Source organism: Tamandua tetradactyla, chromosome 8, assembly GCF_023851605.1.
Source record: "Tamandua tetradactyla isolate mTamTet1 chromosome 8, mTamTet1.pri, whole genome shotgun sequence".
Taxonomy (NCBI): Eukaryota; Metazoa; Chordata; class Mammalia; order Pilosa; family Myrmecophagidae; genus Tamandua; species Tamandua tetradactyla.
Genome location: NC_135334.1, coordinates 75,850,727 through 75,866,990, shown reverse-complemented (window position 1 = coordinate 75,866,990; position 16,264 = coordinate 75,850,727). Strand labels below are relative to the sequence as shown.

Below are 16,264 nucleotides of genomic sequence, written 5' to 3'. Positions count from 1 at the left end.
AGTCAGAGTCATGTCACCAAAGACCTAAAACGTGTTGCTGAGGCGGATCACTGGAGAGTACCATGTGATGCTGAGAATGGAGAAATCCCCTTCCTCAGTGCTCTCCCAGCATAGACAACCCCTTCAGAAACCAAGTAAGGTTCATTTACATTCCCTTCATACATACATACATGTTGATCAGTATATAAAGTACAATAATAAATGAATATGCAAAGTTTAGGAATCACTAATTCTAGGAATGCCACTTGCTAGAATGAAGGACCAAAAGGAATGGAGTTTATAAATGTCCAGGCAAATAACATGATGTTTCAGAGCTTGAGTAACTATGTGCAGAATAGCTGTACATTTTCCCAGGGCAGAACACCCTTCTCCTTTCATCTAAGTTCAACCATTGGGTTTGTCTCACAAAGGATACATGACTTCTGGAAATCAATCTGTCTTGCCCCAGGTTCTATGCAGGAGATAGGCTGCTCTGTCAGATATGGCACTGCTCTCACAGGTAGATTAGAGAGTGGAAGAAACCAGTCTTTCAATCTCTCTGTTGAACTTGCACTAAAGAAAGAACTCACTCTCACCACTACTATGGACTGTCTGAACTGTGTCATGATCTAAAAGTTATTTCTTCTTTGGAAAAAGTATGTAAGCTACCTGCTCTCGAATTTGCTTGGTCTTGATCCCATAAATGATGGGATTCAGCATTGGGGGAACCAGAATGCAGACATTGGCCAACAAGATATGGATATGAGGTGGGATGTGGTGTCCAAACCGCTGAGTAAGGGTTGTGAAGATCGCAGGCCCATAAAAGAGGATGATGATACAAACGTGGGAGCCACATGTGTTGAGAGTTTTGTGGCGAGCATCTTGGGAAGGCATGTGGAACACAGCATAGAGAATCAGCAAATAGGAAACAAAAATTAACAACACATCTAAGACTATTGTTGACACTATCACAAAAAGCCCATACCAGATGTTCACTCGAATGTCATTGCAAGCATACCGAGCCAAGCCAATGTGTTCACAAAAGGTGTGTGGAATGATATTCTTTTGGCAGAAAGTCAGTCTTTTCAAAAGAAATATTATAGGGAAAATTGTAACAAAACTTCTCAGAAAGATCGTCACTCCAATTTTTCCAATCAGAATGTGTGTAAGAATAGTGGTGTATCTCAGTGGGTAGCATATGGCAATGTAGCGGTCAAACGCCATCACCAGTAAGATCCCTGACTCAGAGATGAAAGTGCAGTGAATCATGAAGAACTGAGTGATGCAGCAATCCAGGGAGATCTCTTCAGCATGGAACCAGAAGATGGCCAAGGCCTGAGGAACTGTGCATGTGGAAAGGACAACATCTGCTCCAGCCAACATGCAGAGGAAGAGATACATGGGTTCATGGAGACTGCGCTTTGTGAGAATAATGAAGATGAGCAGGCTGTTTCCAAGCAGGGCAATGACATAGGAAATGAAAAAGGGGATGGAAATCCACAGGTGTTGGTCCTCTAGTCCAGGGATGCCCAGCAAGCGGAAGACTGTGTGGCTAACCCTAGTGTAATTTAAGGGAGTCATGCTTACAGCAGAAAGCAGGCATCTCGTTTGTTCTTCAAAGAGAAAAAGGATCTTTTCCTTTAGTATTCTTTCTTCAGTTACCAGGAGCTTTTATCATATCCCACACTCTCCATCTTCTTTTAACATGCAAATAATAAGAAACAGAAAAATGAATAGGGAGGGAAATTCTGGGGAAGATTGTGAAATAGGGAGCTCCAGGACTTACTCCTTCCTCCAAGTATGAGACTTGTTCTGGGACTCTGAATGACCTAATTGCACACATGTAGGAACTAGAAAAAGAACAGCAAACTAATTCCAAAGTTAGCATAAGGTAAGAAAGTTTAGAGCTGAAAAACTTTAATTGAGGTTTAAAGACAATAGGTGGAATAAATAAACCCAAAATTTGGTTCTTTTAGAAGATCAATAAAATTAACAAACTGTTAGGTAGACTGATAAAGAAAAAGAGAGACAATACAAATAAATACTGATGCCACAGAAAGAAAAAAAAGACCATAAGAGAATATTGTGAATGACTGTATGCCAAAGTATTAGAAAACCTAGATGAAATGGACAAATTCCTTGAAGCACATAATTGAGCTACACTGACTCAGAAGAAATAGAACACCTCAATAGATTAATTACAAGTAAAGAGATTGAATCAGTCATCAAAAACCTTCCAAAAAGTAAGGTCATGACCAGATGTCTTCACAGGTGACTTTTACCACTCATTCCAAGAATTCATACCAATCCCACTCAAAACAATACCAACAAAATTTTAAAGGAGGAACACTACCTAACTTATTCTATCAGCCAGCATCACCCTAATATCAAACCAGAAAAAAAGTACTACAAGAGAAGAAAAATTATAGATCAATTTCTCCAATGAATATAGATGCAAAATCCTCAACATCATACCTGCAAATTGAATCCAAAAACACATTAATAGAATCATGCACCATTGTAAAGTGGGTTTTATCCTAGGAATGTAAGGATGGTTCTGTGTAATAAAATAAATTAATATATACACTACATTAACAAATTGAAGGGACAAAATCATATGATTATATTGATTGGCACGGAAAAGGTATTTGACATTCCAGCATCTTTTCTTGATGAAAATACTTCGAAACACAGGAATAGAAGGAAGCTTCCTCAACCTGAGTAAGGGTATACATGAAAAACCCACAGCAAGCATTAAACACAATGATGGAAAGTCTGGCAGCTTTCCCTCTAGAACCTGGAATTAAAAAGGATGCCCACTATCACCACCGTGATTCTACCCTGTGCTAGAAGTTCTAGCTAGAGCAATTAGGCAAGATAAAGAAATAAAAGGTATCCAAATTGGAGAAGAAGAAGTAAGACTTTCACTATTTGCAGATGACATGATTCTACATTTAGAAAGTCTGAAAAAATTGCAGCAAAGCAATTATTAAAGTTATTAAAGGAGTGCAGCAAAATGGTGGGAAACATCAATATGCAAAAATCAGTAGTGCTTCTTTACACTAGTAATGAGCAATCTCAGGAGGAAACCAAGAAAACAATTCCATCATAATAACAAATTAAAAAATCAAATAGCAAGGAATAAATTTCACCAACTGAGTGCACAGGTGGTTCAGTGGTAGAATGTTTGCCTTCCATGTGGGAGACCAAGGTTCAATTCCAGAACCATTCACCCCCCTCCCCAAAAAAGTTTGACCAACCATGAAAAAGACTTGTGCAGGGAAAATTAAAAAACATTGCCAAAAGAAATCAAAGAAAACTTAATTAAATGAAAGGACATTCCATGTTCATGGGTTGGAAGACTAAATATCATTAAGATGTTAATTCTTCCTAAATTGATTTACATATTCAATGCAATACCAACCATAATTCCAACAGCCTACTTTGCTGAAATGGAAAAGCAATTATCAAATTTATTTGGAAGGGTAAGGGGCCCTAAATACCCAAAAACATTTGAAAAAGAAAAATGAAGTTAAGAGACACACTTTCTGACTTTAAAGCATTTTACAAAGATACAGTGGTCAAAACAGCATGGTACTGGCATATAGATAAAGATATTCTGAGCAAAGGAATCACATTGAGAATTCAGAAATAGATCCTCACATCTATGGCCAAATGATACTGACAAGGCTGCTGTGTCCACCCAAGTGGGAGAAAACTCTCTTAAACAATGGTGCTAGCAGAATTGGTTATCCATATCCAAAAACATGTAAAAGCATCCCTACCTCACAACACATACAAAAATCCAAAATGGATCAAAGACCTAAATATAAGAACCAGGAACATAAAACTCTTAGGAAGGGCAGGCCACAGTAGCTCAGTAGGCAGAGTTCTCACCTGTCATGCCAGAGACCCAGATTCCTGGTGCCAGCCTATGCAAAAAAAATAAAATAAAATAAAAAACTCTTAGGAAAAAATGTAGGGAAACATCTTCAAGATCTTGTGGTAGGCAATGGCTTCTTAGACTTTGCACCTAAAGGACAAGCAATGAAAGAAAATAATAGATAAATAGAACATCATCAGAATTAAAAACTTCTTGGACTTTTTCAAGAAAGTGAAACAGCAGCTTTACTCAATGTGAAAAAATATTTGGAAACCATATATCTGATAAGAGTTTCATATATAGAATATCTAAAGAAATCCTAAAATTAGACAATAAAAAGACAAACAATGCAATTTAACAATTGACAAAAGACTTGAATAGACATTTCTCCAAAGAGGAAACACAAATGACTAAAAACCACAGAAAAAGGTGTTCAGTATCACTAACCATTAGAAAAAGGCAAATAATTCATGAGATATCATTCACACTTACTAGAATTGTCAGTATTAAAAAAAAAAGAAAACTGGCATATTTATTCTAGTTTATAGAAAAATTATCAGTATTACAAGGAATTAATAATGGAGTGGTATATGGTAGAAATGCAAATAATGTAAACTAAGGTCTATAGTTGTTTTAGTTTGCTAAAGCTTCCAATATGCACTATACCAGAAATGAATTGGCTTTTATGAAGGTGATTTATCGAGTCATAAATTTACAGTTCTAAGGCCATAAAAATGTCCAAACTTTGGCATCCAGAGAAAGATATCTTGATATCTTGACTCTTAAGAAAGGCCTGTGGTATCTGGAGTTTCTCTGTCAAATTGAAAGGCACATGGTTATATCTGTTGTCCTTCTCTCCTGGCCTCTGGCTTCAAATGGCTCTTTCATGTCATGTGGATCCTTCTGGCATCTCCTGGGGCATTTTCTGTTCTGTATCTCCAAAACATCTGTGTCTGGGCTTTCTTCAATATATCTCCCTCTTAAAGGACTCCATTAAGTGAGTTAAGACCCAACTTGAATGGGTGGGGCCACATCTCCATGGCAATAACCTAATCAAAAGATCCACCCACATTGGGTGGACCACATGTCCATGGAAACAACATAGTCAAAAGGTCCCACTCAACAATAGGACTGCCCCCACAAGATTGTGTTAGAAGAGCATGACTTTTTTGTGGTACATAACAGATTCAAACCAGCACATCCCACCCTCTGAATCCCCAAAAGACATGTTCTTTCCAAATACAAAATACATTCATTCCATCACAATATCACAAAAGCCTTAAACCATTTCAGTAAAAATACCAAGTCAAAAACAGTACAAAATCTTATCAAAGTCAGCTACACACATGGTCTCTCTAAAGGCAAGATTCTCCTCTGGCTAAGGACTGTGAACCTTAGAACATGTTATCTACTGCCAATATACAAAGAAGGGAAAGTCATAGCATAATTATTCCCATTTCTATACAGAAAAACTGGGAGGAAGAAGGAAGGAGTAACCAGACACAAATAGTTCCAAAAACCAGTCAGGCAAACTCCATTAGATTTTAAGTCCTGAGAATCATTTATGGAATGACATTTTCTCCTCAGGGCTTGAGAGAACAGCAGCCCCACCCTTTCAAAGGGCTTATGCAGTAGCCCTGCTCTCTGAAAACACTGGAGTGAGGGTTGCAGCATTGTGGGGGGACATTGGGAAGACCACCTTATTCTTGGCCCCACCTTCCTCAAGCATCTGGGTAGCACCCAATTCTCTGTCACCTCTGGTGCACACACTCAACCCTTTCAGAATGATGGGGTGGGGCCAAGCTGTCCCCAATCCCTAGGAAATTTGCTCTATCCTCTCCGAGGCCTGAGGGGGCAATACTGTTCCTGAGCAGTGAAGTAGAAGGCCTGCCCTGTGCTTCCAGGGCAAACTCATCCTCTCTACATGCATGGGTGGATCTGCTCTCCTTGACTCAGATTACCTGGCTACAGACCTTAGCTTTCATGGGTCTGCCTTTGAGATAATTTTTCCTTCAATTTGTCTCTTTTCTGTCCCTTTTTAGTCCAGATTGGCAGTGGTTCTGTTTATTCAGATCCCATAAAATTCTTGTCAGTTTTCCATGCAGTGTGCAGAGATTACAGCCATCAGAAATGGGACTTTCCACAAATCCTTTTGGAATAACTCCATCTCCCATCCTGGCTTTTTCTGAAATGACTGACTGGTTCCATGTTTTGTTAAATCCTCATATGGGACATTAGCCTCTTGTGTCTCACTTTCTGGAAGCCCAGAATTTTCCAGACCATCAATTTCTGGTTTCTTTGCACCTAAGAGTTCAGTACTCATCTTATTCCTTTTCTTTCACATTTTACTGTAAGCTGCAAGAGGAAGCCAGGCTGAATTTTCCACATTAGGTTGGAAATCTCTTCTGCTTAGTATCCCACCTCATCACTCTCAAAGTCTACATCCCATCCAAACCAGGACTCAATTTTGCCAAACTCCCTGCCACTTTAAAACAAGGGTCACCTTCCTTCCAGTTTGCAACAACACATTCTTATTTCTATCTAAGACATCATTGGAAGAACCCATAGCATCCATATTTCTACCAACATTTTCTTCAATGCATTCTAGGCCTTTCCTTTTATGCACCTCACAATTCTTCCAGAATCTTCCCCTTATCCATTTAAAAACCTGTTTCAACATGCTTGATATTTACAAACTCAGCAGCACTCCCATTTCTCTCATACCAAATCTGTTTCAGTTTGCTAAACCTGCTGGCATGCACTATGCCAGAAATAGATTGGCTTTTATAAAAAGGATTTATTAAGTTAAAAGTTTACAGTTCTAATGCCATAAAAATGTCCAAACTAAGACATCCAGAGAAAAATACCTTGACTCTGTAGAAGGGCCTATTGTGTCTGGGATTTCTCTGTCACATGGGAAAGCACATGGTGATGTCTGCTGTCCTTCTCCTCTGGCTTCTAGTTTCAAACAGCTCTCTCAGTTCCTGTGGATCCTTCTGGTATCTCATGGGGCATTTTCTGCCTGCATCTCCAAATGTCTGTGTCTGAGGTTTCTTCAAAATATCTCCCTCTTAAAAGACTCCATTAAGTGGATTAAGACCCTACTTGAATGGGTGGCGGTCACACCTCCACGGAAACAACCTCATCAAAAGGTTACACCCAATAGTAGCTCTGCCACCACAAGATTGGATTAGAAGAACATGACTTTTCTGGGGTACATAACAGTTTCAAACCAGACAATAGTTAACAGCAATATTGTAATATTCTTACTTTAATTACAACAAAGGCACTCTACAAAGGCTAAATAGGGGATATAAGAGACGGATATGGATGTTTTCTTTTCTTTTTGGAAGAAATGGGGATGCTCTCATATAAATTGTGGTGGTAAATACATAACCATACAATTATACCAGGATCCATTGACTGTACAGTTAGGATGGATTGTAGGAATAGTGAATAAAACTGCTTAAAAAAAAGAAACTTACAAATGTTGGCGAGAATATGGAGAAACAGGAATGCTCATTCATTGCTAGTAAGAATGCAAAATGTTGTAGCTCCTGTGGAATAAAATTTAATGGCTCCTCAGGAATAGAATTTCCATATGACCCAACAATCTTTCTACAAGGTATAAACACAGAAGAATGGAAAGCAGGGACTTGAACAGATATTTGAACACTGATGTTCATAGTGCCAATTGCCAAAAGATAGAAATAACCCAAGTGTCCATAAACCAATGAATGGATTTTAAAAATTGGATATATATACAGGATGGAAAAATTACACAACTGTGAAAAATGCGTACAACAACATGGATGAACCTTGAGAACATTATGTCACATTGAGTGAAATAAGCCAGACACAACTAGACAAATATTATATGATCTCACTAATAGGAACTAATTATAATATGGAATATTAAAGAGTATGTATCTAGGATATAGGTTACCAGGTGATAGAATGCAATTAGAGAATGGGGAGTTGATGCTTAACTTGTACAGTATTTCTATTTAGACTGTTGGTAAAGTTTGGGAAATGAATGGTGTTGATGGTAGCCCATTATTGTGTATATAATCATGAGCAATGTACTATACAGGTTTATGTGGTTAAAGAGAAAACTTTAGGATGCATGTATTACTAGAATTAAAATTAAAAGATAAAACATAGGAAGGGACAGCACCAGAAATCTTATTGTTGATAATGCACTAAGTTAATAGCACAAGTATAAGATGTTCTTTCATGGCTTTCATCAAATGTGTGATACTAATATGGTAATAATAATAGTAGTAGTTATTATTACTATTGCAATTTACTATTGTAAATGTTAAAAAAATACACCCAATGTAAATAATGGATGATAAATAGAACTATTTTAATAATCTATCATCAATTGTAACAAAAGTGACTACTTTTAAAAAAAAGAACAATTATTTTTAAAAAGTGCTATTATCAATAGTAACAAACATTCCACACCAGTGCAAGGTGTTGGTGGTGGGATGGTGGAAGGGGAATCCTGAATTTTATTCAGGATTGCTTAGTAAAGTCACAGCGTCTCTCAAAGTAGAATTGATTCTAGGCCCTCAATGAATAACAGTTTAATTAACAGATTAATTAACATATCTCAAATGAATCAAAGTAAAAGATGGCATTGTGTGAACATCTGCTACAGAGGATTTTGTATACACAAAGGAAGTCATTAATAGTGTCTGGAAAGGCCATAATGAGATGATATTTGAACTGTAACTCAATCTTGAGATGGAGATTGGGTAGTTCATCATCAGGTAAAGATTCTAAGGAGAGGGGATCAACATAACAAAATGTATATATACAGATCAAACCACAGCACGTTCATAAACAGTTTCTGCCCAATGTGACTAGTGCATGGTGTGTACTGGAGAGACTCAGAGCAGGTGGTGGAATATGCCAGCTTGCCCTGATAGATAAGGGCTTTGAATGCAACCCTGCACTTAGACTTCATCCTTTACACAGTAAGCAGATAGTAGTTTAGAACAGATTACCTGTGGAAGTTTATGGGAACAAAAACTGACAGCAGAGACCGGAATATAAAAGGCCAGTGGTGTTTCAGGACTGAATGAATCTGAACATAATACAGTCACAGAGGTATTGAACTATTACTTATTAAGCATCTGCTTTTTGCCAGGGAAGGTAGTAAGCACTTTAAATATTCTTGTATTCAAAGAGTGGATATCCAGTCGTGGGAGAATATTCTCCTCATGTCACACTTAAGAAAAGTGAAGCTCAGAAAATTTGAAATACTTGCCAAATGTTACAAATATTACAAGCCAATAATTGATTAGAGAGCATTTGAAATCTACCTGACGTGTCCACAGGCAGTTTCCACACCCTAAAGAGGGTCAACAGACCATTAAGAGGTAATATTGTCATGGTCTGTGAGCTTAAGGGAAGGCACCTCTGTTGCTTATGCTCCAATGAACAAAGTATAGAAATGTCTAAAATCAGAATAAGAGAAGCTATTGCTGGGGAGGGGAGGTGTGCATATTTGGAAGATTTTTTTGCAGGTAGAAATTTTATAGTTTACTTCCTGGGGTACTGCCATTTATTCAATAACTCACTCAGCAGGCATATTTTGAGCAGAAACTATTTTTCAGGCACCATTTCACAAACCTGGATAGAAGAAAAACAATGGGAATGTGCCTGAGTCCTAAAGACTTATGGTTTGAGAGAGAGGCAATCATGTAAGTGGATAGTTTGAAAACAGAGGTAAAAATTAATTCCTTCTATTTTTAAATGGAGGATCTTAAAATATACATCTTAGTGGGTAAAATATATCTTATGCTCATTAAGATTATACTCTATTTACCCATTTTGGTGCTCCTGATTTTTCTTCCTGGTATAGAACATCATATCCTAATACCATCCTCTAAGCACTGGTAGAAATTGTTCTGCCATTAGAGTCGCTGGTCAAGGGAGTTTAGTCAGCTTGTCTTGTGATGGAGAACTATCTCCTATACGGCTGATGGCCTCTCCGTGAGCAAGTTCTCTCAAGTGAAGGCAGCCTTCCTCCCAAAGGGAGTGGAAAGAAAAGAAGACAAGTGGTATGGCATCAGCGGCAGGGGTAGATTGTGTACCTCACAGAATTGTGGAGGAAAGGAAAGAGGAGAAAGTGCAAGAAGGGAAAATCCAGGGAAGACACAAATCAACAAAGGCAGGAATTAAGTGAAAGGCAGATTATGGCCAGTTGTTTTGGAAAAGGGAGTAGCAGGGAACATTTTATCAAATGGGTCCACTGAGAGGCTAGGTAGCTCAGGGGTTGGGAATTTGCACGTAGGACTGGTCTCACCATAGAGTGACTTTGATCCAATACATGTCCGTGGTAAAAGTTCCCATGCAAATACCACCTTCTTAAGAAATCTCTTCACAAACCTACCCCAAAATCCTCTCCTCCAACAACCTGTGTAGGCAGCTGAGCACAGATCCTTCTCATATTTTGCCAAGAAGAATCTGCAGTCTAAGTCTATAGGCTTTGTTTACTCAAGTTCCGTCTAATAAGAGCACCTATCACTTATTGGGTAATTTCTCGTTATTTACCAACCTTCAATAAACCTTCCTCTACTCCATACATCTTCACTTTCCCTCCCCAGACTTCACTCTTCATGTCTGCTAGAACAAACCAGACTTGTGCCTCTAGTCTTTACCTTTCCTCGTCCATAAATATCAATATGCCTCAAAAGTCCTACCACCTCTGCCCATGTCACCTCTGGACATGACAGCAGCCCAGTCCTCACCTTGATCCTAGAACCATCCCCACCTGCAGATGCCTAATTCACTCACTAACCTCAGACACAGTCTTCAAAACTCACATGAAATTGGTGATGAAATGCAGCTTAGTGGGGGCCAGGCAGTTGGGCTGTTTACCCACTTTTATAAGAGCCCTTGATGGAAGCCCTTATATTGGAGGCTCCAGGGACAGACTGCTCTACCAGACTCACCCTGTTCCCAGATGGGCTTCATTAAAGGTCCCTAAGATCATTTTCCCTTCCCTCTCCCTCTCCTGTTTTCTCTCCTGCTCCTCTCCAGATGCTCAGAACTCCATTCCACACTGACTGCCCATGGATGATGTCTCAGTACAAAAACTTATTTCAGTTGACCCACCCACCCTTGCTGCAGACCTGCTGAAGGTCAATTTGAATGAATATGACACTTATTTTTAATACGCTATCTCAAGGCACATAGTTTACAAAAATTATTTTCAAGTTCTTATTCTTCAAGAAAATAATTATGTTGATGGTCATAAGATTCAAGTTTTGGACTCGTGAAACAATAACTTGTAATGTTTCCTAAAGATAAACAAATTCATGGACAACAATTTGTAGAACACAGATGATACATGATAATTTGTGTACATTCTCATTTCATTCACCTGCCAAGTGCATCATTCTATTCAGTACTTAGTCACCATAAATTCACATTAATATAAACTGGGGTGAAAAAAGTCTCCTGCTTTCTTTATGTTCTTTTATAAATAAATTTATCTAGATTTTATTCATCCTGAATATATGGTGTGAGCTTTTTCAATTTTGAAAATAACTTTATATTTTAAAGACTGTAAAAGTGCTCTTATAGATTATTTTCAAAAGTCAGATAATACAGAAAGTTAGGAAGGAAAAAGTAATACCACATTCAGAAAGCTGTTGCATTTTTTTTATATATATATATATAAATGCACATAACTATTATCCTAGATCTGCTGTCCATATTTCAGGCTCTTCTAAAAGATTTTCCTAGGTTGTCTTTTTGTAGTTATATAAAATGAATGCTTTTATTTATACATTTCTTTATGAATGGAACTAACACATTTGTTTTTTTCAGATTCAGTACTTAATGAGACTAAGGAGCAGACTATCAAGAGAGGAGCTCATACAGCTTTCAGAAGTAATCAGATTCTATGAGATGCCTATTGCTATGTCAGTCACAAAATATAATTCTTCTTTTGTACACTGTATTACATTCGGAATTCTTGTTGAATGTTGTATTTTATAGAAATTCTAGGATCAGTTTATAATATTTTTAAAAAGTGCTCAGAAATGCATTCTACTCTGCTGTTAAATTAAGCCCACCTCTTACCTCTCAATGTCAACATGTGAAAACTAGCAAGCATCATTTTCATGGAACTGCTGCATGCTTATTGCTTCTTCAGCTGGACTGATCACATGAAAATCCTGTGTGGCTAAAAGATCTAAGTATTTTATATGACTACATGACTGTGCCTCTTTCAGGCCACAGAGTGGCACCAAAAAAACATACAACTCTTCTCAGAATCATGATAGACTGAGAAAAGGAAATTGTGGTCAGAAGGAGATTTTCATTGCTCACTTTTGGGACCAAAAACTTTAAGACAAGAATGGACAAGGACATCATCAACAATAGATGCAGATGGTCAGAGGCCACCCTGAACCCCAGCATCTTGGCAGATGCCAGTGTAATTAATAACATCCCCACCACACCCTAGCACTGCACACAAGCCTTAGAACTTAGAATCAGGCTCAGGGAGAAAGGGGGAAGGGAGACACCCTGAACCAAATGAAAAAGAAACCTGAATTGACTAAATTATATTACTGAGAAATGACTAGTTTAAAATTATGCCATTAGGTAGAAAAGGCCATAAATATAAAAACCTTTATATAAATTATATTTCAGCCTAGTTTCTAAGCACAGTTTTTGGAGTCAAACTACCCAAATTTACATACACGCTCCATATTACAGCAATATAAATACAGTACCTCATCTTTCTTGGCTTCAGTTTCCCTATCTGTGAATCAGTAATTGATCACCTGCACAGGCTGGAAGGTTTCCTATTCTCTGGAAGACAGCTCTTCCACTACATTGTCATCAATGCTCTCTTCACAGGTACTGATGGAATAAAGGAATCTCTGAATGCCTGAAATTTTTCTGATTCTCTGATTTCTTTCCAAGATGTGTAAAATTTCATTTGGGGATAGCATGCCCTGACTTTTCCTTAGAAGTTCATTGTACATATGTTGGTATGTTGTTGTAAAATCATAAACCACAGGGAGATTGGGTCTTGGGCCTGGGAACTTGACATGAGATCCAGTTCCAAAAGACTGAACACTGAACCCTTTTTGCCTGAAAATGCTGTGGTCTTCCATGCTCCTACTGATGTTACTCATACATTCCACAGCCAACCTGAGTGGGGAGGAGGGCATGAGGGTGGTCACTTGGAACTTCAGTGAGACCACAGGGACTCTGAAGCCACCAGGATGACCACCTACCTCCAGCTCTTCCAACCAGCAGTGTCAAAGAACAGGGGGCAGACTTACATACATCATCTTAGAGTGAGCAGAGGCTTTCATAGTTCTTGAATTATTGAGTTACCACCATGAACTACAACTGCACAGCCTAATCTAATAATGAGAACACCAGAGATGACTAAGTCACCTAAACTACTAACCTTCAACAGGGAAGATGCCACCCTGTGGGGAGCATTTTGAAAGCCAAGTTAACCCAGTTGGTTCTCACAGAGATTGGAGACTGCTATTACTGATAGTGGCCAAGACCATTAGGTGACCTGCAATGCTCAAGACAGTGCTACACAAGTCCAAGTTGTCCAGCACATCCTAGGACATAACAATGGTCTATGGACATGAGAGTGGTTGAAAAACCTGCTTAAAATTCCCTAAGCCTTTAAAAATGCTCACTATACATGTAAGCAGAAAGTATTATTGCATGTTTTTAATACACATTGATTTTCTAGAGGTGCAATTATGTAAATCAGAGGATGATTGTACATAGTTTTGCCCAAAAATTCATAAAATGTTCACTCACCCATGCAGAAAATAACATTTTGGACAAAATCTCTGCAAATGTTATTTGAGGATTCACGACACAATTGAATATCTTGAATTTATTACTCTTGAATTCATACTGATTCCCAAGGAAATCTAGAAATTGATGAAAGCCTCTTTCTGCTTTATTACATCTTCAAGTACAGTATGTCTAAGCATTTCATACTGAAATACAATATGTCTAAAATTGCTGTTGTCTTATTGCCCTTTACAGTTTATTATGGGAAACAGGTAGATGTAAAAGATATGCCAGAGTGATGTAAATGTTCAAAAAACTGATCATAGTGATGAATAAACAACTATGTGATGTTATTGTGAACCATTGATTGTACACCATGTATGGAATGTTTGTATATTAAGAATGTTTGTATGTTAGGTTTTATCAATAATTTTTTTAATTATGTAGGCAGTACCAACAAATAGGAATAATTATGTCACTTCATAATGCTAAAGGGGGAAATATCTATCTATAAATCAACATATTATATTTTTCCACACCACCCCAAATTAAGATCAATCTCATATTGCAAATCCCTCCACATCAGTAAACACCATAGCCAGGCTTCTCAAAGGTGAGTCCCTGTCAGGTTCCAGTACTGGGCAGTCACTCTGGTCCAGTAGCAAATTGAAAGTAGGCATAAGGAGCCACTGGTAGAGTGGACATTTTCAATAATTCCCTCTGCTCCACTCTGATCCTTACAGAGCAGTAGTCCCTTATATATTAAATTACACAAAAGTGGTATTTTTTCAACAAGTGACTTCACTCATGGAATACATGATTAGATACATGTATATTACATCATTGGTTATACGAGCTATGCTGTATCATGTTTCCCTGGAACTTATGAAGGCCATTTTAGCAGGCTCTTTATAACGAGTAATGTTTCCAGGACCCACACTCCACCCCTTAAATGGCCTGCATTCTAGGGGATGCCTTATCCCACAGGGCTGCTCCTTGGGCCCACAGGCCACAACAACAATAAAGTGAGCAATTAAATATTACTAAAAATCCAGGCAGGCATGCTAAGATTACTACTACCCAATGCCAAGTCCCTGCCATGGAGTTTGACCAGGACCATAATAGATCCTGTGAGAGGAGTGAATGGCATATACTTCCTCTTCATTTCATAATGCAAGGCACTTCCAACAGAATTCTTATTGTCAGGCACATACACACAACATTTTACAAGTAACATTGCACAAGTTTCTTCTTGAGCAGCTGTCAAGAGATCTAAAACCATTCTGTTTTGCAAAAAACCCTTCTCAATCAGGTAGTTTCATCCATCCCTACATACAGGTGGCCATTCCATCACCTTTTGGGAACTGTAGACATTGTGGTCTTATTACAAAAGACTCAGCATCCACCCTTCTACCCACTGGGAGTTTCCCTGATGTTGCTCAATGCACTGTATTGCTTTTGTCTTAAATCCACATGTTTAGCCATAAGCCATCCCCAAGCATTTTGGATGGCATATCCAAAATGGGGGGATGAGGTGGGGTGGAGATTGTCCATATCCCAAATGATCAAAGTGCCAACTGCTCACATACTTCTTCCCAAGCTGTAGAGCTGTGATTATCTCATTCTAGCCATGTCCAATTGTGTTCAGTGGCTGGTGCTATCTGCCATAGCAGTCCTTCAACTGCATCTTCTGGAAGCTCAATACATACACAGCAACGAGAGACATTGTAGGCCTTTGTGTAGGTGTATGTCCATTCCACCAGGTTGTTAGCTGCAATCAGCCTGGTCATTGAAATAATAAAGCTTTAGAAACCATTAGAGGCAAATTTCATCCCTCAGAACTAATACAGGCCACCTGCTCATTCTGTGAAAGAATCCTGGCAGCCAGGGGTCTCTGCCCCAGATGGGAGTTCCAAACCAGGTCCCCTTGCACCATGCTAGCATGATCAGGATGCAAGACATAAGTTCCTTGGAGCAAAGAGCCTTCTCCTTTATCAGGAAGGGACACATATACAGGAGCTGACCACCCCACAACCCGAGTTTGCACCTGCAAAAATTGGGTTATCCCTTCACCTAGGGCAAAAGACATACAGCCCAGGAAGGGGCTCCTGTTAATATTTTCCATGGCTAGTTCCATTCATCCATTGTCCAGGTTGCAAAACACAAAGCACTGTTAATAGTAACCTTCCTTCCCCACACAGGGTCTTTCCAACACATTACTTTCTTCCACTTGTATGTGCAAGAGCTAGGCTCACCCCCTTATTTACCAAGCCTAAAGGGGAATAGTTTGTGTATGGAGGCTGTTAGTTTAATAAGCAAATGCCAACAGCCAATCAGGGTAGCCCACTCCTTCAATGTCAGGTCCTACTGGGCTAAAGCACAAAACTCCTCTTTCAGGGGGCCACTGTACTTTTCAATTATTTCCACAGCTTGTGGTCTATACGGGACATGCTGTGTCCACTGTATATCTACACCTTTGACCCAATCCTGGTCACACCTTTGGCCTAATTCTGGACCACAAACCCACTGCCATCCAGTGAAATTTGACTGTAGGTTAAAGGAACTTGGGAGTTGTTAAAATTTGTTAAGTCCCAGCCAAAA

General features: G+C 38.7%; 1 protein-coding gene across 1 annotated transcript; it reads right to left on the bottom strand.

Annotated features, from left to right (window-relative positions):
- Nucleotides 1-615: 615 nt before the first annotated feature.
- LOC143643499 (olfactory receptor 52B4-like) lies at nt 616-1,560 on the bottom strand. The gene has a single exon (XM_077112121.1). It carries the CDS (start codon nt 1,558-1,560, stop codon nt 616-618), a length of 945 nt encoding a protein of 314 aa, XP_076968236.1.
- Between the last annotated feature and the right edge of the window lie 14,704 nt (nt 1,561-16,264).